At 46.5% G+C, this 22,994-nt stretch overlaps 1 protein-coding gene across 3 annotated transcripts in view; it reads left to right on the forward strand.

The window, feature by feature from the left end:
• sulf1 (sulfatase 1) overlaps positions 1 to 22,994 on the forward strand; it is a 72,704-nt gene that overhangs the window by 10,257 nt on the left and 39,453 nt on the right. For all 3 annotated transcript variants that reach the window (XM_052504956.1, XM_052504960.1, XM_052504962.1), the window contains exons 2-3: positions 19,330 to 19,553; positions 21,622 to 21,861. In XM_052504956.1, coding sequence (XP_052360916.1) covers positions 19,376 to 19,553; positions 21,622 to 21,861 — 418 coding nt within the window. In that variant the 5' untranslated portion in view covers positions 19,330 to 19,375. The remainder of the gene's footprint in view (positions 1 to 19,329; positions 19,554 to 21,621; positions 21,862 to 22,994) is intronic.

Raw genomic sequence — 22,994 nt, forward strand, 5'->3', positions numbered from 1 at the left:
TTAGGGTCTTTATGGTCCTTAGGGTATGGGGTCTTTGTTATAGGGTCTTTGGTATAGGGTCTGTATGGTCTAAGGTCTTTATGGTCTAGGGTCTTTACGTTCTAGGGTCTTTGTGGGATAAGGTCTTTATGGTCCTTAGGGTATGGGGTCTTTGGTATAAGGTCTTTATGGTCTAGCATCTTTGTGGTCTTTGTGGTATAGGGTCTTTTGGTCTAGGGTCTTTATGGCCTAGGCTCTTTAGGGTCTTTAAGGTCTTTATGGTATAGGGTCTTTATGTTCCTTGTGATATAGGGTCTTTAGGTTATTGGGTCTGTATGGTATTGGATCTTTGTTCATTAGGATATAGGGTCTTTAGGGTATTGGGTCTTTATGGTCTTTAGGGTCTTTAGGGTATAGGGTCTTTATGGTATAGGGTCTTTTTGGTCTTTATGGTATAGGGTCTTTATGGTCTTTATTGTATAGGGTCTATAGCGTCTTTATGGTGTTTAGGGTCTTTAGGTTCTAAGGTATTTATGGTCTTTAGGGTATAGGGTCTTTATGGTCCTTAAGGTATATGGTCTTTATGGTATAGGGTCTTATTGGTTTTTATGGTATAGGGTCTTTATGGTCTTTGGGGTATAGGGTCTTTATGGTATAGGGTCTTTATGGTCTTTGGGGTATAGGGTCTTTATGGTATAGGGTCTTTATGGTCCATAGGGCATAGGGTCTTTGGTATAGGGTCTTTAGGGTATAGGGTCTTTATGGTATAGGGTCTTTATGGTCCATAGGGCATAGGGTCTTTGGTATAGGGTCTTTATGGTCTTTAGGGTCTATGGTCTTTATGGTCTTTAGGGTATAGGGTTGTTATGGTCTTTAGGGTAGAGGGTCTTTACAGTATAGGGTCTTCATGGTCTAGGGTCTTATGGTCTAGGGTCTTATAGTCTAGGGTCTTATGGTCTAGGGTCTTATAGTCTAGGGTCTTATGGTCTAGGGTCTTTAGGGTCTTTATGGTCTAGGGTCTTATGGTCTAGGGTCTTATAGTCTAGGGTCTTATGGTCTAGGATCTTATAGTCTAGGGTCTTATGGTCTAGGGACTTTAGGGTCTTTATGGTCTAGGGTCTTATAGTCTAGGGTCTTATGGTCTAGGGTCTTTAGGGTCTTTATGGTCTAGGGTCTTATGGTCTAGGGTCTTATAGTCTAGGGTCTTATAGTCTAGGGTCTTATGGTCTAGGGTCTTTAGGGTCTTTATGGTCTAGGGTCTTATGGTCTAGGGTCTTATGGTCTAGGGTCTTATGGTCTAGGGTCTTATGGTATAGGGTCTTTATGGTCTAGGGTCTTATGGTCTAGGGTCTTATAGTCTAGGGTCTTATGGTCTAGGGTCTTTAGGGTCTTTATGGTCTAGGGTCTTATGGTCTAGGGTCTTTAGGGTCTTATGGTCTAGGGTCTTATGATCTAGGGTCTTATAGTCTAGGGTCTTATGGTCTAGGGTCTTTAGGGTCTTTATGGTCTTTAGGGTCTTTATGGTCTTTAGGGTCTTTAGGGTCTTCGTGGTTTAGGGTCTTTATGGTCTTTAGGGTCTTTATGGTCTTTATTGTCTAGGGTCTTTAGGGTCTTTAGGGTCTATGGTTTAGGGTCTTTAGGGTCTTGATGGTCTAGGGTCTTTAGGGTTCTAGGGTCTTTGGGTCTTTAAGGTCTAGGGTATTTAGGGTCTAGGGTATTTAGGGTCTAGGGTCTTTATGGTCTAAGTTGGATATAATATCTCTGCTGTAAATGTCCTAAACAATGATAAGCTGAGGACTGAGAACGATTGAGCGATAGAACTCTACGTGGGTGAATATTGTCTTTAAGGAGTGGTTGTCTAAATTACAGTGTGTTAAGGCTGGCAGGTGCTGGAGTGTGTGCCAGGACAGATAAAAGTAATTGAATTACAAATGACGCTACGCACGCCTCGGAAAGCCACACGCATAGCGCCCAGGGCAATGGAAACGAGAGGAGAACACTTGGGGTACAAATTACAGGTTCAGTACGCCTGAGTTTGACTGACTGACTGTGTGTGTGCATTTCTGACTGACATAAAGTATGTACTCACACACATTCACAGACTGTGTGTGTGTGTGTGTGTGTGTGTGTGTGTGTGTGTGTGTGTGTGTGTGTGTGTGTGTGTGTGTGTGTGTGTGTGTGTGTGTGTGTGTGTGTGTGTGTGTGTGTGTGTGTGTGTGTGTGTGTGTGTGTGTGAGAGAGAGACATGGACAGCGGAGTGAAAGGCCTAGCACAGACGCCATGGGGCGAGAACGCACCAAGATATTTTTTACAAGGTATCATGTGTTACTCGGTGGCGGTCATGGCTGTAGATTGTTTATGACAGCCTGGGTCTGGCGAACCTTGTTCTCAGGGTCTCTGTCTCTCTGGGTTTCCTGAGAATACGCCTGCACATGCTCCACATTCTGGCGGTGTAGCGTTTCACGCTACCGTTCCTAGGACACAGGCACTTTAGCCGGGAGCTTGCTGATAGAGCTGCTACCTCTCTGTCTGGAATCTACAACCGTAGCATGAAAGAGCAGTGGACATTTTCATAAATGTGTGTTTTAGTGCACACATGGAATCCAGAGTACATTGAGATGTAATGTGTAATTAATACTGCCTGCAGTTCATTGGTCTATATCAGTTGATGGCATGAATCAAGTTGTATGGTGCAACTGCAGTACCCTAGTTTGTAGTACACTAGTTTGTAGTACTCTAGTTTTAGGTCCGCCAATACCAGAAGACAGTGTTTCCCAACCCTGGTCCTCCAGTACCCCCAACAGAACACAGTTCAGTTGTAGCCCTTGACAAACACATCTTATTCAACTCATTGAGTTGAATCAGGTGTGTTTGTCTAGGATTACAATAGAAATATGCACTGTTGGGGGTACTGGAGGATCAGCGTTGGGCTGTTGGGGGTACTGGAGGACCAGGGTCGGGCTGTTGGGGATACTGGAGGACCAGGGTTGGGCTGTTGGGGGTACTGGAGGACCAGGGTTGGGCTGTTGGGGGTACTGGAGGACCAGGGTTGGGCTGTTGGGGGTACTGGAGGACCAGGGTTGGGCTGTTGGGGGTACTGGAGGATCAGGGTTGGGCTGTTGGGGGTACTGGAGGACCAGGGTTGGGCTGTTGGGGGTAATGGAGGAGCATGTTTGGGCTGTTGGGGGTAATGGAGGATCAGCGTTGGGCTGTTGGGGGTACTGGAGGACCAGGTTTGGGCTGTTGGGGGTACTGGAGGACCAGGGTTGGGCTGTTGGGGGTACTGGAGGATCAGGGTTGGGCTCTTGGGGGTACTGGAGGACCAGGGTTGGGCTGTTGGGGGTACTGGAAGATCAGGGTTGGGCTGTCGGGGGTACTGGAGGACCAGGGTTGGGCTGTTGGGGGTACAGGATGACCAGGGTTGGGCTGTTCGGGGTACTGGATGACCAGGGTTGGGCTGTTGGGGGTACAGGATGACCAGGGTTGGGCTGTTGGGGGTACTGGAGGACCAGGGTTGGGCTGTTGGGGGTACAGGATGACCAGGGTTGGGCTGTTGGGGGTACTGGAGGACCAGGGTTGGGCTGTTGGGGGTACTGGAGGACCAGGGTTGGGCTGATGGGGGTACTGGATGACCAGGGTTGGGCTGTTGGGGGTACAGGATGACCAAGGTTGGGCTGTTGGGGGTACAGGATGACCAGGGTTGGGCTGTTGGGGGTACAGGATGACCAAGGTTGGGCTGTTGGGGGTACTGGAGGACCAGGGTTGGGCTGTTGGGGGTACTGGATGACCAGGGTTGGGAAACACTGCCCTAAGGCATTGCACAGGAGGCATTGGGATGAAGGTTTTGTTTTTGCTCCTCTGTTGATTGACACATGGATTTGCTCTGGATTTCCAGCTTGGTCCAAAGTTACTCTGTAGAGAGAATTGGTTTGCGTCCCAAATGGCACCCTGTTTCAAATGTAGTATAGTACTCTTGACCAGGTACCATAAGTAATAGGGTGCCGTTTGGGAAGCACACTTGTTGTATCGAACATAGCACTCTGAAACGTCTTATGTTAATCCTGGTGTTTGGATTACACTTGAGATCGGCCCTAACTCCATTCTTGTGGTTGCTGTGGTGTAGCAATTTGTCACACACACGCATGCAGTCCACAAAGTCCACAAACAAGACCCAAATTGCTCTATGCCATGTCAAAACAATTGTCCTGCCCTTTTAAACAAATCTGTAGAACAAGTGGCTCTGTTCTGGAGGAGGAGCATTAATCATTCGAGAAAGACTGTTCACGTCCCAAATGGCACCCTATTCCCTGTATAGTGCTCTACTTTTGACCAAATAGGGAATAGGGTGCCATTATTATTTGGTCATTATAGACTTAGTTTTGTTAACTAGATCAGCGGTTTATTTTCTTACGCCAGTGTCAATGAATAACCTGCTCTAAATAGCAAGCATGACTATCCTCACCGATTACACCTCTGAAAAGCACACACACACACACACACACACACACACACACACACACACACACACACACACACACACACACACACACACACACACACACACACACAGAGATGAATGACTCAACACCAGGGCCAATCCTTAGTCCAACAACTTGTTCCTTATAGCTTCTCTTTCTTTCTCTCCTTCTCAGAAAGAAGGCCTCATGTTCATGAAAGGGGGATTTTAGTCTTAAATCTGTGCCACACTTCTCATGTCAGTGATCAGTGCAGAAACGTGCATTCTGGGATTACTGAAGTGGGTAAACTACAGAGGTTTTTATAAAAATATGAAAATGCTAATGACTCACTTTGGTCTCTCTGTCTGTCTCTCTGTGTGTGTGTGCCTCTCTCTGTCTCTGTCTCTCTCTGTGTGTGTGCCTCTCTCTCTGTCTCTCTGTCTGTCTCTCTGTGTGTGTGTGCCTCTCTCTGTCTCTGTCTCTCTCTGTGTGTGTGTGTGTGTGTGTGTGCCTCTCTCTTTGTCTCTGTCTCTCTGTGTGTGTATGTGCCTCTCTCTCTGTCTCTCTGTGTGTGTATGTGCCTCTCTCTCTGTGTGTGTGTGTGCCTCTTTCTCTATGTCTGTCTCTGTCTCTCTCTCTCTGTGTGTGTGTGTGTGTGCCTCTTTCTCTGTCTCTGTCTCTCTCGGTTTCTGTCTCTGTCTCTCTCTCTCTGTGTGTGTGTGCCTCTCTCTCTCTCTCTCTGTTTCTGTCTCTGTGTGTGTGTGTGCGTGTCTCTTTCTCTCTCTCTCTCTCTGTTTATGTCTCTGACTCTCTGTGTCTCTCTGTGTCTCTCTGTGTCTCTCTGTGTCTCTGTGTCTCTCTCTCTCTGTCTCTCTCTCTGTCTCTCTCTCTCTCTCTCTCTCTCTCTCTCTCTCTCTCTCTCTCTCTCTGTCTCTGTCTCTCTCTGTTTCTGTCTCTGTCTCCGTGTGTGTGTGTGTGTGCGTCTCTCGCTGTGCCACCATGCTGCTGATTTCATGGGAAAGAAGTATATATCTTTATTAACAATGACCTCAGTGGAAACCCATTGAAACAATTTGCTCAACTTCTTTTTTGTGGTTTTGGGGAGTCATTTATGCAAGATATATTTGAATTGTGGCACACAGAGAGGAGAAAGCCACCCATCACGAGTGAGTTTGACTGGCAGATTTGGTCCATAGACTGTTTTAAATGGGAGAACCAGGGTTATGTCCTAAATGTTACAATATTTCATATGTAGTGCACTACTTTTGACCAGAGGCCATTATGGTAGTGCACTATATAGGGTGCACTGTATGGGGATTAGGATGCCATTTGGTACACATTCCTGTGGTTGTCTTGAAAGGCTATATGGATGAAAATAGATACTTAGAGTATATTGTAGAATTATGATCTATACCGTACCAGTCAAAAGTTTGAACACACCTGCTCATTCCAGGGTTATTCTTTATTTTAAAATGTTCTACATTGTAGAATAATAGTGAAGACATCAAAACTATGAAATAACACATCATGTAGTAACCAAAAAAGTGTTAAACCAATCAAAATATATTTTATATTTGAAATTCTTCAAAGTTACCCTTTGCCTTGATGACAGCTTTGCACATGCTTGGCATTCTCTCAACCAGCTTCACCTGGAATGCTTTTCCAACAGTCTGGAAGGAGTTCTCACATATGCTGTGCACTTGTTGGCTTTTTTTTGTTTTTACCACAGTCATGTAATGAGCAAACTGTTGTAGTTGCAGCTGCAATCTGTTTGTCCTAATCACTCTGCATGTCCATCAAAGACCACATATCTGTAATTGCTTTTCCTCGATATTTCTTCTCCTCCCCCCTCTCTCTCTCTCTCTCTCTCTCCTCTCTCTCCTCTCTCCCCCTCTCTCTCTCTCTCATCTCTCCCCCCCTCTCTCTCTCTCTCTCTCTCTCTCTCCTCTCCCCCCCCCCCCTCTCTCTCTCTCTCTCTCTCTCTCTCTCTCTCTCGCTCTCTCTCTCGCTCTCTCTCTCTCTCTCTGTGTGTTTTTGTACTCCCTCTATTAATGCTCTTATAAAAGGAGTCTCCTGGAACTCTCTTTAAACTTTTCAAGAGTATCATCAGGGCCTCCAGATTACTTAGCAGTGCGGGACTAGAATAGACACCAGGGCCTCCTAATAAGACACCAAGGCCTCCTGATGACTCAGCAGTATGGGTCTAGTATAGACACCGGGGCCTCCTAATAAGACACCAAGGCCTCCTGATGACTCAGCAGTATGGGTCTAGTATAGACACCGGGGCCTCCTAATAAGACACCAGGGCCTCCTGATGACTCTGCAGTATGGGACTAGTATAGACACCGGGGCCCCCTGATGAGACACCAGGGCCTCCTGATGACTCTGCAGTATGGGGCTAGTATAGACACCGGGGCCCCCTGATGAGACACCAGGGCCTCCTAATGACTTAGCAGTATGGGGCTAGTATAGACACCGGGGCCTCCTGATGAGACATCAGGGCCTCCTGATGAGACACCAGGGCCTCCTGATGAGACACCAGGGCCTCCTGATGAGACACCAGGGCCTCCTGATGAGACACCAGGGCCTCCTGATGACTCTGCAGTATGGGGCTAGTATAGACACCGGGGCCTCCTGATGAGACACCAGGGCCTCCTGATGACTTAGCAGTATGGGACTAGTATAGACACCAGGGCCTCCTGATGAGACACCAGGGCCTCCTGATGACTCTGCAGTATGGGGCTAGTATAGACACCGGGGCTTCCTGATGAGACACCAGGGCCTCCTGATGACTCTGCAGTATGGGGCTAGTATAGACACCGGGGCCTCCTGATGAGACACCAGGGCCTCCTGATGACTCTGCAGTATGGGGCTAGTATAGACACCGGGGCCTCCTGATGAGACACCAGGGCCTCCTGATGACTCTGCAGTATGGGGCTAGTATAGACACCGGGGCCTCCTGATGAGACACCAGGGCCTCCTGATGACTTAGCAGTATGGGAGGTTGTATGTGAAAACTCTTTCTAAGAAGCATACATTCAGTTTTTCCGGTGCTGGCTCATGAGCAGATCAAGAACACAGCTGGAATGCCGATTTAAGCCGTTTACATGTCCTAATAACTCAAAAGATTCCCACGAAAACCAGGTGTTTTAATCAGCGTATGTTTACTTCAATGTTTGACCTTCTTCCAATTTACGATAAGCAGAGTAAGGTGTTTACATGACTATTGCCATACTTGACCGACTGCCATAATCAGTTAAATATCATACTATTACTGTGCATGTAAACATTCTCAATGTCTACTGTTCATTTGCAGATGGCCCGCATCTGATGGTTCCACTTGTGGTCCTGGTTGGCTGATTTATTACTAAGTCAAGCAGTTTGTTAGCTATAGTTATGCTTATATGTTAGTTGCATCTTAGCTAGCTTGTTGTCTAGTAAGGAATGGTATTATTAACAGAGACATACTATGTACAGCGCTTTCCCTCACGAACACACAGTACACACACACACAGAGAGTCAACTCCCGACTTTTCCGAAACAGCCGTCCTCTTGTGTGTTTTAATCATTTCCCTCTCAGCGTTCCCAGCAGAGTTCCCAACGGACCACCTGGTGGCCGGGCTGCTTCAGCCTTTGATGTCTGTGGGAGCTGGATTAATTGAATGATATATTTACATGGACACATAATTAATGATGAGGGTCTAGCAGCCTGGGGCTAAGGGCTGTAAGGGCTCTACAAAGGGTCTCTCTGAGGGTCTCAGGGCGAAGGGTGTAGGGTTTAGGGGTTGAACTCGGGCTACCGGTACGGATTCAGCTTTCACAGAACCAAGGCACTCCTTTAGTTATACAACTAATGTGTTGGTGTTGTTGCAATCCAGATCTCTGTTGATTTATAGTTTTCATAGATCAGTTGTCAGTACTGGGCTTGAATCATATTTGTCCTTACTTTGTGACGGAGGTGTCACTGGAGTGAGTGTGAGAGTGTGGTAACTAAAGAGGCAGCACTCCTTCAGTCCGTGGGCTGGACAGCAGTGTGGGAGAGAGATCCAGGCTTGACCTGCGCCCTACCCCTCTACCTCCACTACTCCCTTCTGCCCCGGCCTACTCAGGGCACCCTGGGCCCTCCTCACAAAGGTTCTTCTCAGTGTACCAGGCCCCGTGGCATCCGCCCAGCCAAATTCCCCAACAGGATTAGAGCAACATTTGGAACAAACCTCAATATTAAGCTCATGTGGCTCCATAAAAACTCCCCCTGGAAAAACAAGTGGGAGTAATCAAGGCTGGGCTGAAATATGAGAGCGGTATCAGAACCAAATCAGTAGATTCTGTCTCTCCCTCTTCTACACACAGCGATCCCCTCATACATTCTCTCTCATGATTTATTTGTCATCGCGGCACAGACACATATTCCTAATCTTTCTCTCTGTCTCTCTCTACCTCTGAGATTATCCTTCGTTGCTACACAGCCCATAGCTCTCTCTCTCTCTCTCTCTCTCAATAGGTGGTCAGGCCCTCACTGAAGTACAGTACACTCAGAAACCATGGCAACAAAGCTAGCTAACTAGTGCAGGGATGGCTGGCTGTCTGAATGGTCGACTGGTAGGCTGCTGGGAAGGCCTCTAACCACACAGCGTCCTGTGCCCTGACCGTGCACTGACCTGAGTGGTTATGTGGCTTTGATCGCGGCTAGTTTAGACTAACCTCAGCCACCTGGGCTGAGATGGGCCTCCTGAGCTACACACACACACACACACAACACACACATGGGTTCCTTGGGGGGTGAGAAAAGGAGAATGAGTGTGTGTGTATCTGTGTGTACATGCTTGTGCGTGTGTGTGAAGTCATCCCAAGCCAAGGAGGGAGACGGAAACCTTTACAAGCCCCAGAGGGACAATGGTGGATGGCGGTTACGGAGCGTTTGGGAAGCCCTCTGATTGGCTGTGCATTCCTTACAGCCACAGGTAACGCACGACCCTCCACACACATACAAACACAGACCACTAGAGCACCACCACATGGCAGACGGATTGCATCTGGCTCAGTCTTCTGTTTGGCAGCACCGTCCTGCGCATTTATTAGTCATTACTGAACAATGGAGGAAATAAAAGAAAGAGGGACAATGGAATGAACATGAAACAAGACACTGATTGATCCTTGAAGATCCTCCTCTTTCCCCTGAAAGTGAACTGTCCCGATCATCAGAACTCCTTATATTCTTCTGAAATCCTCCATCCATCTTGTTCTGTGTCTTGCTGAACATGAAAAGTTATATTGGAGGAGAGGTTCTGAGTGTCAAACCTAAACCAGATGTCACTGGGACCCTGAGGTAAGTCCCTCATTCATGATAGGCCTGCTCGTTAGGGACAAGCCCCCCTTTCCCTCTCTTTTTGATTCTCACTCTTTCTCCCCCTCCTCTCTCCCTCTCTTTCCCTCCTCTCTCCCTCTCGCTCTGTCCATCTCCAGGCTAGCCAAGACTAGTCCAAATGGGGACTAAAGGAGATCCTAATAAAATCAAATCTCTCCCTCTCGCTCTGTCCATCTCCAGGCTAGCCAAGACTAGTCCAAATGGGGACTAAAGGAGATCCTGATAAAATCAAATCTCACCCTCTCGCTCTGTCCATCTCCAGGCTAGCCAAGGCAGAGAGGAAGAGCGCAGATGAGAGGAGAAAGTAGGGCCTGATGGCATAGTCAGAATGCTGCGTGCTGCTGGAGTGTGTAATGTATGCTACCATAGCTCTGTCTCACTCCCTATACAGCTGCAAGGCTTTTCTTGTAATTCATGGTTAGTAGTGAAGGGAGAGGTTGTTTTATATCGGGGGTGAAAGAAGAAGACATTAGTCATGAGAGTAGAAGATTATCATGCTGTCTACCATTAAGCACCCTAAGCATGGCACCTTATTCTCATAGGGCTCAGGTCAAAAGTAGTACACTAGTAAGGGAACAGGGTGCCATTTGGGACGCTGACTCAGTGTTGATGGCCATTAATCTGAAAATTGCACATTTCTTACTCCATCTGGCAGCTGTGTGCGTGTCAGAGGGACTGACTGGAAACTCCATAGTGCCCTTTTTGTTTTGGTCGACTTTGAACCCCCGTCCCCAGGCCCTTTTCTTCTCCTGGACGGCTGGTCCGTCCCCAATATTCTACTACTGCAGCTGAACCCTTGATGAGTACAGTAAAGGAGTAATGAGTAATTTAAAGGCTCATTAGCGGAGCTAATCCTCCAAAACAATTAGGAAGCAGAAACAGTATGACTGCAGTCAGGTTGAGTACCAAATGGCACACTATTCCATATGGGCCCTGGCCAAAAGTAGTGCACTAAATAGGGAATATAGGGTGCTATTTGGGACATCACCCCTGTGTCTGGCATAAAAGACCTCTTGTTTCCTACAGACGTATAGAACTATATTCTAGGGGGATGTTTGTGGGGCGAAGAGAAATGTTTTTGCCCCTCTTACTAAGTTGAGGGTCTTTGGTCTATAGTTTGCTTTGGTTGGGTTCACTTAAGCTTTCTCAAGAGGTCATTCCTTTTAAATGTGTCAGTTTGGTCTGAAGGAAAAAGGTTAAGAAAAACGATGCTGCTCTTAGAAAGGGAAAAAAGGAGAGATTCTTGACTTCTGATCAAGAATTCTCATATTTCCTTCACATTTGGAGATTTTCTATCACTTTTCTGAAAGATGCCAAATACCTTCCATATGCAAAGCATTTGAAATGCCAGATAACAGAAGAACACAGTATTCTAGTCAACTATTCCCTCAGGTTGGAACACATCCTGAAGGTTATCATTAAGTGCGTCCCAAATGGAACCCTATTCACAAAGGGCTCTGGTCAAAAGTGGTACATTACATAGGGAATAGGGTGGCATTTGGGACGTACAGTGCTTTCAGAAAGTATTCATACCCTTCGACCTTTTGCATAATTTGTTGTGGTACAGCCTGAATTCAAAATTGATTAAATATATATTTTCTCTCACCAGTCTACTCAAATACTACCAGTAGCCTTGTTTTTTTAGGTTATTGTCCTGCTCATGTATTCAGGTGAATTCATCTCTGTTGGAAAGCAGACTGAAACAGGGTTTCCTCTACGATTTTGCCTGTGCTTAGCCCCATTCCGCTTATTTCTTTTGTCCTGAAAAACTCACCTGTTATAAGCATTTTCATAACGTGATGCAGACACCACTCTGCTTGAAAATATGGAGAGGGGTACTCAGTAATGTGTTGGATTTGCCCCAAACATAACACTTTGTATTCAGGACAAAAAGTTAATTGCAGTATTACTTTAATGCCTTGTTGCAAACAGGTTAGTATTGTAGAGTAACTACAATGCTGTTGATCCATCCTCAGTTTTATCTTATCACAGCCATTGAACTCAAACTGTTTTAAAGTCACTATTGGCCTCATGGTGAAATCCCTGAGTGGTTTCCTACCTCTCTGGGAACTGAGTTAGGAAGGATGCCTGTATCATTGTAGTGACTGAGTGTATTGATCCACCATCCAAAGTGTGATTAGTAACTTCACCGTGTTCGAAGGGACATTCAATGTCAGCTTTTTGTATTTTTACCGTTCTACCAATAGGTGCCCTTCTTACATGCTGACCACACCGCTTGCGTTGCTTGTGCGAGTGTTGCAAAATAAATGTACACATGCATGTTATTCAATCATTGCACCCACACTACTTGCGCGGGTCAGCGACCGTCTGTGTAGCCAGGCGCTAAAATAGAAATCGGTCCAATTTTTGATGCGCTGCAAGTCCGGTCACTCCAGTCTCCTCATTGGTTTTTAGGAGCATATACCCACGTGGGTGATTGAAAGATGAACTGAGGTCCACACTGCAGTCGGTTGTAGTAATGCTGTAAAGTTGGTTGCCAACCTCCATAAAAAGTCCAAAGAAGAAAAAGAAGCCTGAAGAATGGAGGAGAGATGATGAGAAACGAACTTGGTTGACCTTTTTATCTGTGGATTAATTGTCGGAGTAGAGGACCTTGTGCATTTCAGGAAAAATAATAACCCAATGTTTGTATCCCAGGACAAATGAGCTAGCAACAGCAAGCTAATGTCCCCAAATGAATATAGTTGGATCAGGGTTTGTTTTGATATTTCAACCTGCGTGTTTTGATTGCTTCTGGTGTGGGCGAACAACATCAACGTGCACGCGCGTTCGGTTTGGTCAGCATGTTAGAGAGACATTGGAAAACCTTACAGATACTTGTATGTGTGGGGTACAGAGATGAGGTAGTCATTCAAAACTCATGTTAAACCTTGTTATTGCATAAAGAGTGAGTCCATCCGACTTATTATGGGACTTGTTGAGCACATTTTTACTCCTGAACTTATGTATGCTTGCCGTAACAAAGGGGTTGAATAATTGACTCAAGACATTTCGGCTTTTCATTATTAATTAATTTATTAACATTTCTAAACATAGGCCAGTGACGACAAAAATCACAATGTAATCCATTTTAAATTCAGGCTGTAACACAACAAAATGTGAAAAAAGTCAAGGGGTGGGAATACTTTCTGAAGGTAGTGTAGTCAATTATCTCTACTACTACTACTTTGTTCCTGGGTCTACAGCAAGGCTACCCCTGCTCTCTCTTTCTCTCATCTCCCATGGTGTCATAGGAATGTCAGGACATCACTACTGTCAGGAGCTGGAATCTGGTTGTCAGAGGTTAAAGTTCAAGGTGTGTGTGTGTAGGGGTCTCGTAGATGAGTGGGCATCATTGCTGGAACTTCACTTGAATATTAGAAATGGCTGAGTGCGTAACATATTTTTCCATTTCCTGTGTCCCAATGAGAACTGAAGTTGACCTTTGTTCTCTGAAGGTAAAAGGTCAGGAGAAAAGTGAACCAAATCAGGTCAAATTAACAGTGAATCATGTTCAATTGAGTTAAAGGGAGAGGAAGGTGACAGATGGAACCCTCCTGTCTGTCCCAAACGGCCCCCTATTCTCTACATACTGCACTACATTTGATCACAGCCCTATGGGTCCTGGTCAAAAGTAGTGCCTTTTATAGGGAATAGGGTGCCATTCGGGACACTGGCTTTGAAGACAGCTGCCTCAGCACAGTGTCAATGTGCTCCCCCGTCCCATGATCAAGTTTTATAGCATTGTATTAGCGCTGTAATTCCAGTTGTAAGGAGAATGTGGCGATTCGGGGCTGTTAGCGTGGCATGTCACACAATGACACTCTTTATCTGCCTCTCAGCTTCTTCATTCCTCAAGAAGTCCCATGAAAAGACCATTGCTACGGATCATTGGCGTGGCTAATTGATGATGCATCCCAAATGGCACCCTGGTCTTTATATAGCACACCTCTTTTGACCAGAGCCCTCTGGGGCAGCTTATGGGTCCTGGTTAAAAGTAGTGCACTACATAGGGAATAGGGTGCCATTTGATTTGGGATGCAGTGTGAATGTGGGTTGAGTGCGAACATTAGACGGACCCTTTTGAGTATAGCCTCTTGTTGGGTTGTTTAGAGTCTTCCAGTGACAGTGTAAGGAGTTAAGTGGGCTTCATTATGCGTGTGTGAGTAGGGTGTTTTTTCTCTCGGTAATCTAGTGTTTCTAACATCAAATCAAATTGTGCCGAATACAACAATTGTAGACCTTACAGTGAAATGCTTACTTACAAGCCCTCAACCAACAATGCAGTTTTAAGAAAAAAAAACAAGTTTTAAGAAAGTGTTTACTAAATTAACTGAAGTAAACAATAAATAAATACAAATAAAAATGGAAAAAAAGAAGAAAAATAACATCTGTGTCTTGTGTATGTACACGTCTGTGTTTTCACCTGCGTGTGTGTGTGTCCCCTGCCAATCCCTGCCTGAGGGCTGAGGTTCTAAACAGTGCCAGTGTTTGTACAGGGCTGTGAGGATGTCTGGACAGGCTGTCCCGGACAATGCCTGTCCAAAATACTCTCCAAAAAAGCTCTTACTGCTCCATCTGAGATTTACGTCCCAAATGGCACCTTATTCCCTGCATAGTGCACTATGGGCCCTGGTCAAATGTAGTGCACGTTTTAGAGAATAGGGTGCCATTTGGGATGCATGCTAAGAGCTGCTTATTACCATTACACATCTCTATGGGGAGACAAGCAGATGGAAAACCAATGACCAACACAGTTATGCAGATACAGGTTTCATCCCAAATGGCATCCTAATCGCTATTTTGGCACTACTTTTGACAAGGGCACTGGTCAAAAGTTGTGCACTATGTAGGGAATAGGGCATAGTTAACAAAGATTATGTTTAGAGGGAACCAAAAACAGAGATTTAGGCTGACATGCTTTGGTGACCATCTGTTCTGACCGACAGATCTGTGAATGCTTCAGTATATCTGTGACGTCGGCTTTGGGCCGACAGACGCTAGCTAGCTATGACGAAACACAGTGGTCAGATAGGGTAGGTTTTCAACTTCGACAATCTCTCGTATTGCTGATTAGGAAGGAAAGAAGATGCGTTGGATGTGGAATGGTGGAGAAGGTAGACATTGATGGGTTGACTACAGAAAGAGTGGGTAAACTACTGTAAAATCCAATCCCAGGAGTAATACAGCCCTCAGCTTGGCCTGAGGGTATGAGTAAGGAAGGTGGACCATGACAACCAGGACATTGTAATAGCAGCTCCATCGTCTCCCAGTGACAGGAGACCTTCTGGACAGCCATCTTGCTGAGTGGCACCATACTGATCTTCATTCTGACCTAATGAGCTGGAACAAAATAGTGGCTCTACCACACCTGAGCCTGGCCCTCCCTCATGGAGAGACCCTCCTTTCTGGGCCAAAACCCCAGTGGGTGTCACTGCCTTTGTCCCTCCCTCTGTGCCTCTCAACTTTAGCAGACAGGCCCAGAGCCAGTTCCCAACCTAGCACTAGGGCTTTCTCCAAGGAGTAAAGAGGGAGCTATGGCTGAATTAAAGGCTGCATACCAATATATTTTTGTGTTTCCCTTCATGATCAGCATTAAGGGAACATATAGGGTAGGTGGTGTTCAACTTGAACTTACTCACCATTCAACATACAGTTTACTCTTAACCAAACACTAAGTTATGTCTCCAGTTTAAAACCGGTCTATTAAGTCATATTAACGTACAATACAATGTATTTAAAACATTTCTCTTTGCATTGTTGGGAAAGGCCCGTAAGTAAGCTTTTCACTGTTAGTCCACACTTGTTGTTTTACGAAGCATGTGACAAGTAACATTTGATTTGATAAACTTGGTAAGCAATGTTATCAAGAGTGGAATAAAACTATTTACCCCAGTCAATACCAGATGGAAAGTTCTATCAACACCAGCGGACCATAAATCACCGTCTTTCCAAAGCTTCAGAGACTCCTTGGCGTCTTTCTGATCGTGGTAAATGTAGAAAAGGCAATAAGCCAGTGGTTATTTATACTGTGGTTATAATCGACAGTGACATCACAAATGGCACCCTATTCCCTGTACACTCCCCCCACTACCCCCCCCACCTCCCCACCGCCCCCCACCCCTGTCACGCTTGACGGGCTTGGGATGCCTGTTGACTGACAGGTGGGAGGAAGGGCTGTGATTGGTTCAGGCTGGGGCCTGCGGGAAGGCATTGGAGCGTGGAGAGAGCCAGAGAGAGAGAGAGATGGTTGATGTGTGATAGAGTTGATCAACACAGGGAGAGAAGCAGATTCAGGCCTCTATACTGGATGTGTTTTCTCGTGAAAGGATATGAAGGGGTTAAGAACAAGATGACATTATAATACTGATGATGTCAACTCAGGTGAGCCCGCTCTCTAGTTCTCTCTCTAATAGTTGCCTTAAGATCGGTCAGTGTCTGTTGTCTGTCGTTTGTGTTTCCCTGCATGTTCTTGTCCAGGTTCAGGCTTGGTTGAGGACTCTGGGGCTGATCTTCATTTAAGGGTTGAGTATTTCACTCAACACCCAGCACATGCTGGAACTGTTATAGGCTGTCCCAAATGGTACCTCATTCCCTTTATATTGCACTACTTTTGACCAGGGCTAATAGGGCTCTAGTCAAAAGTAGTGCACTATATAGGGAGTGCCATTCGGGACTCATTCATAGTAAAGTTTTTCAACGTTTGGAGTGGTTAACTCAGGATGGTCTTCTGGTCTGTTTGTTGAACAATATATATACAGTGCATTTTGAAAGTATTCAGATCCATTGCCTTTAACATATTTTGTTAACCTCACTATTTTATGCCTTACTCTAAAATATTTCATTTATTTAAAAAATATATATTTTTACATTTTACCCCCAATTTCGTGGTGTCCAATTGTTAGTAGTTACTCAGGAGAGACAAAGGTCGAAAGCCACGCGTCCTCCGAAACACAACCCAACCAAGCCGCACTGCTTCTTAACACAGTGCGCATCCAACCCGGAAGCCAGCCGCACCAATGTGTTGGAGGAAATACCGTGCACCTGGTGACCTGGTTAGCTTGCACTGCGCCCGGCCCGCCACAGGAGTCGCTAGTGTGCGATGAGACAAGGATATCCCTACCGGCCAAACCCTCCCTAACCCGGACGATGCTAGGCCAATTGTGCGTCGCACCACGGACCTCCCGGTCGCGGCCGGCTGCGACAGAGCCTGGGCACATAACCCACAATGACGAAGCAAAAACTGTTTTTTTTTAGACATTTTTGCAAATGTATTACACATTTAAATCTGAAATATCACTTTTGCATAAGTATTCAGACCCTTTACTAAGCACTTTGTTGAAGCACCTTTGGCAGCGATTGCAGCCTTGAGTCTTCTTGGGTATGGCGCTACAAACTTGGCACACCTGTATTTGGGGAGTTTCTCCCATTCTTCTTTTCAGATCCTCTCAAGCTCTGTCAGCTTGGAAGGGGAGCGTCGCTGCACAGCTATTTTCAGGTCTCTCTAGAGATGTTTGATCGGATTCAAGTCTGGGCTCTGGCTTTCAGAGACTTGTCCCGAAGCCACTCCTGCATTGTCTTGGCTGTGTGCTAAGGGTTGTTGTCCTGTTGGAAGGTGAACCTTCGCCCCAGTCTGAGGTCCTGAGTGCTCTGGAGCAGGATTTCATCAAGGATCTCTCTCTACTTTTTTCCGTTGATCTTTCCCTCGATCCTGACTAGTCTCCCAGTCCCTGCAGCTGAAAAACATCCCCAGAGCATGATGCTGCCCACCATGCTTGACCGTAGGGATGGTGCCAGGATTTCCTCCACACTTGACACTTGGCATTCAGGCCAAAGAGTTCAATCTTGGTGTCATCAGACCAGAGAATCTTGTTTCTCATGGTCTGAGAGTCCTTTAGCGCAGTCATGTGCCTTTTAATGAGGAGTGGCTTCCATTTGGCCACTCTACCATAAAGGCCTGATTGGTGGAGTGCTGCAGAGATGGTTGTCCTTCTGGAAGGTTCTCCCACGATTGCTCAGTATGGTCGGGCGTTTGGCCAAACCTTTTCTATTTAAGAATGATGGAGGCCACTATATTCTTGCGGACCTTCAATGCTGCAGAAATGTTTTGGGTACCCTTCCCAGGATCTGTGCCTCGACACAATCCAATCTCGGAGCTCTATGGACAATACCTTCAACCTCATGGCTTGATTTTTGAGCTGACATGCACTGTCAACGTTGGGTCCTTATATAGACAGGTGTGGAAAGGGGTCTGAATACTTTCCGAATGCACTGTAGTCTGCACATCAAAATGGCAGCCTTTTCCCCTACTACTTCCCATAGGGCTCTGGTGAAAAGGAGAGTGCAGTACGTAGGGAGTAGGGTGCCCTTTGGGACACAGACATAGTGGAGTTGGGGTATGATTTGTGAGCAGATGGATGTAACTTCTGGGAAGTAAATATGTTTAAATGTAGCGGTGAATCTGGGACGGTTGTTGACTGTATTCTGGAAAGAGAACGGACTGGGTCACTACCGCTTTGATAAGGCAGTAGTAAACCACTTTTTCCTCGCTCACTCTTATTCTTTCTATCCACACTGAGTGTACAAAACATCAGGAACACCTGCTCTTTCCGAGACAGGCTGACCAGGTGAATCCAAGTGAAAGCTATGATCCCTTATTGACGTCACTTGTGAAATCCACTTTAATCAGTGTAGATGAAGGGTAGGAGACATGGGCCAGCATCCCTGTGGTACGCTTTCAACACCTTGAAGAGACCATGCCCTGATGAATTGAGGCTGTTCTGAGGGCAAAAGCAGTATGCAATATTAGTAAGGTGTTCCTAATGTTTGGGCACTCAGTATACGTTACTGTCTCACTTTCACTCTCATTGTTGCTCTCTCTCTCTCGTTGTCTCTCCTTAATTACATGTTGTCAACAGTGTGTCAGTAAATACTGCATCTCAACTAACTCCTCCTTCTCCTTTCTCTCTCTCTCCCTCCCTCTCTCTCTCTCTCTCTCTCTCTCTCTCTCTCTCTCTCTCTGTTCGTGTCTCTCTCTCTGTGTCTCTCTCTCCGTCTCTTTCTCGCCGTGTCTCTCTTTCTCTTGTCTCTCTCTCTCTCCTCTCTCTCTCTCTCTCTCTCTCTCTCTCTCTCTCTCTCTCTCTCTCTCTCTCTCTCTCTCTGTGTCTCTGCCTCTGTGTCTGTATCTCTCTCTCTCTCTCTCTCTCTCTCTCTCTCTCTCTCTCTGTCTCTCTCTCTGTCTGTTTCTCTCTCTGTCTGTTTCTCTCTCTGTTTCTCTCTCTGTTTCTCTCTCTCTCTCTCTCTCTCTCTCTCTCTCTCTCTCTCTCTCTCTCTCTTTCTCTGTTTCTCTGTTTCTCTGTTTCTCTCTCTCTCTCTGTTTCTCTCTCTCTCTCTCTCTCTCTCTCTCTCTTCTCTCTCTCTCTCTCTCTCTCTCTCTCTCTCTCTCTCTCTCTCTCTCTCTCTCTCTCTCTCTCTCTCTCTCTCTCTCTCTCTCTCTCTCTGTGTGTGTCTGTCTCCCTCTCTTCTCAGACTCCTCCTCAGAAGTGAGAGCTCCAGTGGGTTTCCTCCCTCCGCCATGCTGCTGGTGTGTGTGTCCTGGCTGGGCCTGCTGTCCCTGGGTTGGGACCAGGGCTGTTCAGCATTCAGCACCACCAGAGCCCAGGGAGGCCTGAGGGGACGCATCCAGAGGGACCGCAGGAACATTAGGCCCAACATCATCCTCATCATAACCGACGATCAGGACACGGAGCTTGGTAAGACTGTCATGCTGATCCCCTGGAGGTCTGCTGTATTTTGTAAGAGCCGCCATAGCTGTATGAATCTGGGTTGTATTCATTAGTGCACACTGTAGCGAAACGTTTTGTAACAGAAAATGAGAACAAGCATTTTTGCTGGACAAATTCAGGTAGGACCCTCACTCTTTCTGCCCGTTTCCTTCCATTTGGTTCCTAGTGTACATCTCTCGGTCTGTCCTACGGAGGTCTGGGACTATAGTGGTGGTGTTGTCTTGGTCACTACCGCTATAAGATGCTCTGTTGATCAGTGTTGTAATCTACAGGGTGCATGGTTGGCCCTGCTCTCTACTATTCTGGGACTGAGAGCATCCTCACCTCTCTCTCGCTCTTTCTGTCTCCCAGACATAAGCGCAAGCAGACAGAGGGGCCATCTGGCCTTGTGGAGCGGTGTACAGTGTTTGTGTAATGGATTATGGTTACTTATTACTCTGACAGAATAGGATGGGATGCGAAAAGCTCCAATCCTAGTTTGACCGCAGTGTTTCCCCACAGGGAAATGCAATGTTGCAATCCTCCTCCTCTGACAAAAGTCCATCTCCCACACTGTCTGTCACTACAGAGCAGCAGGTTAAGAAGTCATGAAGGAAGATCTACAAACGGAACAGAACAGTCTGAACTGTGTCAATTGTAATTTAGTTACATGGGTCACTGTTAAGTCTATAAGACTGCAGTCTGTGACGATTGTAATTTAGTTACATGGGTCACTGTTAAGTCTATAAGACTGCAGTCTGTGACGATTGTAATTTAGTTACATGGGTCACTGTTAAGTCTATAAGACTGCAGTCTGTGATGATTGTAATTTAGTTACATGGGTCACTGTTAAGTCTATAAGACTGCAGTCTGTGACGATTGTAATTTAGTTACATGGGTCACTGTTAAGTCTATAAGACTGCAGTCTGTGACGATTGTAATTTAGTTACATGGGTCACTGTTAAGTCTATAAGACTGCAGTCTGTGACGATTGTAATTTAGTTACATGGGTCACTGTTAAGTCTATAAGACTGCAGTCTGTGACGATTGTAATTTAGTTACATGGGTCACTGTTAAGTCTATAAGACTGCAGTCTGTGACGATTGTAATTTAGTTACATGGGTCACTGTTAAGTCTATAAGACTGCAGTCTGTGACGATTGTAATTTAGTTACATGGGTCACTGTTAAGTCTATAAGACTGCAGTCTGTGACGATTGTAATTTAGTTACATGGGTCACTGTTAAGTCTATAAGACTGCAGTCTGTGACGATTGTAATTTAGTTACATGGGTCACTGTTAAGTCTATAAGACTGCAGTCTGTGACGATTGTAATTTAGTTACATGGGTCACTGTTAAGTCTATAAGACTGCAGTCTGTGATGATTGTAATTTAGTTACATGGGTCACTGTTAAGTCTATAAGACTGCAGTCTGTGACGATTGTAATTTAGTTACGTGGGTCACTGTTAAGTCTATAAGACTGCAGTCTGTGACGATTGTAATTTAGTTACGTGGGTCACTGTTAAGTCTATAAGACTGCAGTCTGTGACGATTGTAATTTAGTTACGTGGGTCACTGTTAAGTCTATAAGACTGCAGTCTGTGACGATTGTAATTTAGTTACATGGGTCACTGTTAAGTCTATAAGACTGCAGTCTGTGACGATTGTAATTTAGTTACATGGGTCACTGTTAAGTCTATAAGACTGCAGTCTGTGATGATTGTAATTTAGTTACGTGGGTCACTGTTAAGTCTATAAGACTGCAGTCTGTGACGATTGTAATTTAGTTACGTGGGTCACTGTTAAGTCTATAAGACTGCAGTCTGTGACGATTGTAATTTAGTTACGTGGGTCACTGTTAACTCTATAAGACTGCAGTCTGTGACGATTGTAATTTAGTTACGTGGGTCACTGTTAAGTCTATAAGACTGCAGTCTGTGACGATTGGCGTCAGCGACACACGGAAATGTTTCTGGATAACTGTTCAACTTGCTGTTCGTCTTTTAAGGTCTTTCTTTCCTCATTTCTCCCTCCTCCTCGTTCCTCCTCCCCGCTAGGCTCTCTTCAGGTGATGAATAAGACTCGTAAGATAATGGAAGATGGAGGCACCTCGTTCACCAATGCCTTTGTGAGCACGCCCATGTGCTGTCCATCGCGCTCGTCCATGCTGACTGGGAAGTACGTTCACAACCACAACACCTACACCAACAACGAGAACTGTTCTTCGCCGTCCTGGCAGGCCCAGCATGAACCACGCTCCTTCGCCGTCTACCTCAACAATACAGGATACAGGACAGGTAAGGTGGCACACACATTCCCTGCCAGAGTTCTGTCAGTCACCAGCTCCCCAAATGCCTGTTGACAATCACTCCTGTTTTCAGTCAAACACACATTTTTTACAGGAACCGACCCTCCGTTCACCTGTCTCCCTCCCCATATATCTGCCTGTCTCCCTCCCCCTCTATCTGCCTGTCTCCCTCCCCCTCTATCTGCCTGTCTCCCTTCCTCTCCATCTGCCTGTCTCCCTCCCCTCTATCAGCCTGTCTCCCCCTCTATCTGCCTGTCCCCCCCCTCTATCTGCCTGTCTCCCTCCCCTCTATCTGCCTGTCTCCCTCCCCCTCTATCTGCCTGTCTCCCTCCCCCTCTATCTGCCTGTCTCCCCCTCTATCTGCCTGTCTCCCTCCCCTCTATCTGCCTGTCTCCCTCCCCTCTATCTGCCTGTCTCCCTCCCCCTCTATCTGCCTGTCTCCCCCCTCTATCTGCCTGTCTCCCTCCCCTCTATCTGCCTGTCTCCCTCCCCCTCTATCTGCCTGTCTCCCTCCCCTCTATCTGCCTGTCTCCCTCCCCTCTATCTGCCTGTCTCCCCCCCTCTATCTGCCTGTCTCCCTCCCCCTCTATCTGCCTGTCTCCCTCCCCCTCTATCTGCCTGTCTCCCTCCCCCTCTATCTGCCTGTCTCCCTCCCCCTCTATCTGCCAGCCTCCCTCCCTCTCTATCTGCCTGTCTCCCTCCCCCTCTATCTGCCTGTCTCCCTCCCCTCTATCTGCCTCCCTCCCCCTCTATCTGCCTGTCTCCCTCCCTCTCTATCTGCCTGTCTCCCTCCCTCTCTATCCACCTCCCTCTCCATCTGCCTCCCTCTATCTGCCTTCCTCCCTCCCTGCCTGTCTGTCTGCTGTGAGAAATGCAAACATGGTGTGGGTGCCAGGCTCCTGTCGGGGCACATCAGCTAGTGTCTGCCTGAGTGATGGCTTGGAGGGCAGGCATGTGGGGAGGCGTACAGGCTCTGGGCTGGGCAGCTCAATGGGGTCCTGTGGCTTGCAGAGCGAAGAGGGCTGTGGTTTTGGAGCTGATATGTTGGTCTACAATTAGCTCTCTCTGGGTAGACTGGCCCCGTGCCCAGGAGGCTGCTACTGGGGAGAGATAGAGAGATAG

This window comes from Oncorhynchus keta, chromosome 4, assembly GCF_023373465.1.
Source record: "Oncorhynchus keta strain PuntledgeMale-10-30-2019 chromosome 4, Oket_V2, whole genome shotgun sequence".
In the NCBI taxonomy this organism is placed as follows: domain Eukaryota; kingdom Metazoa; phylum Chordata; class Actinopteri; order Salmoniformes; family Salmonidae; genus Oncorhynchus; species Oncorhynchus keta.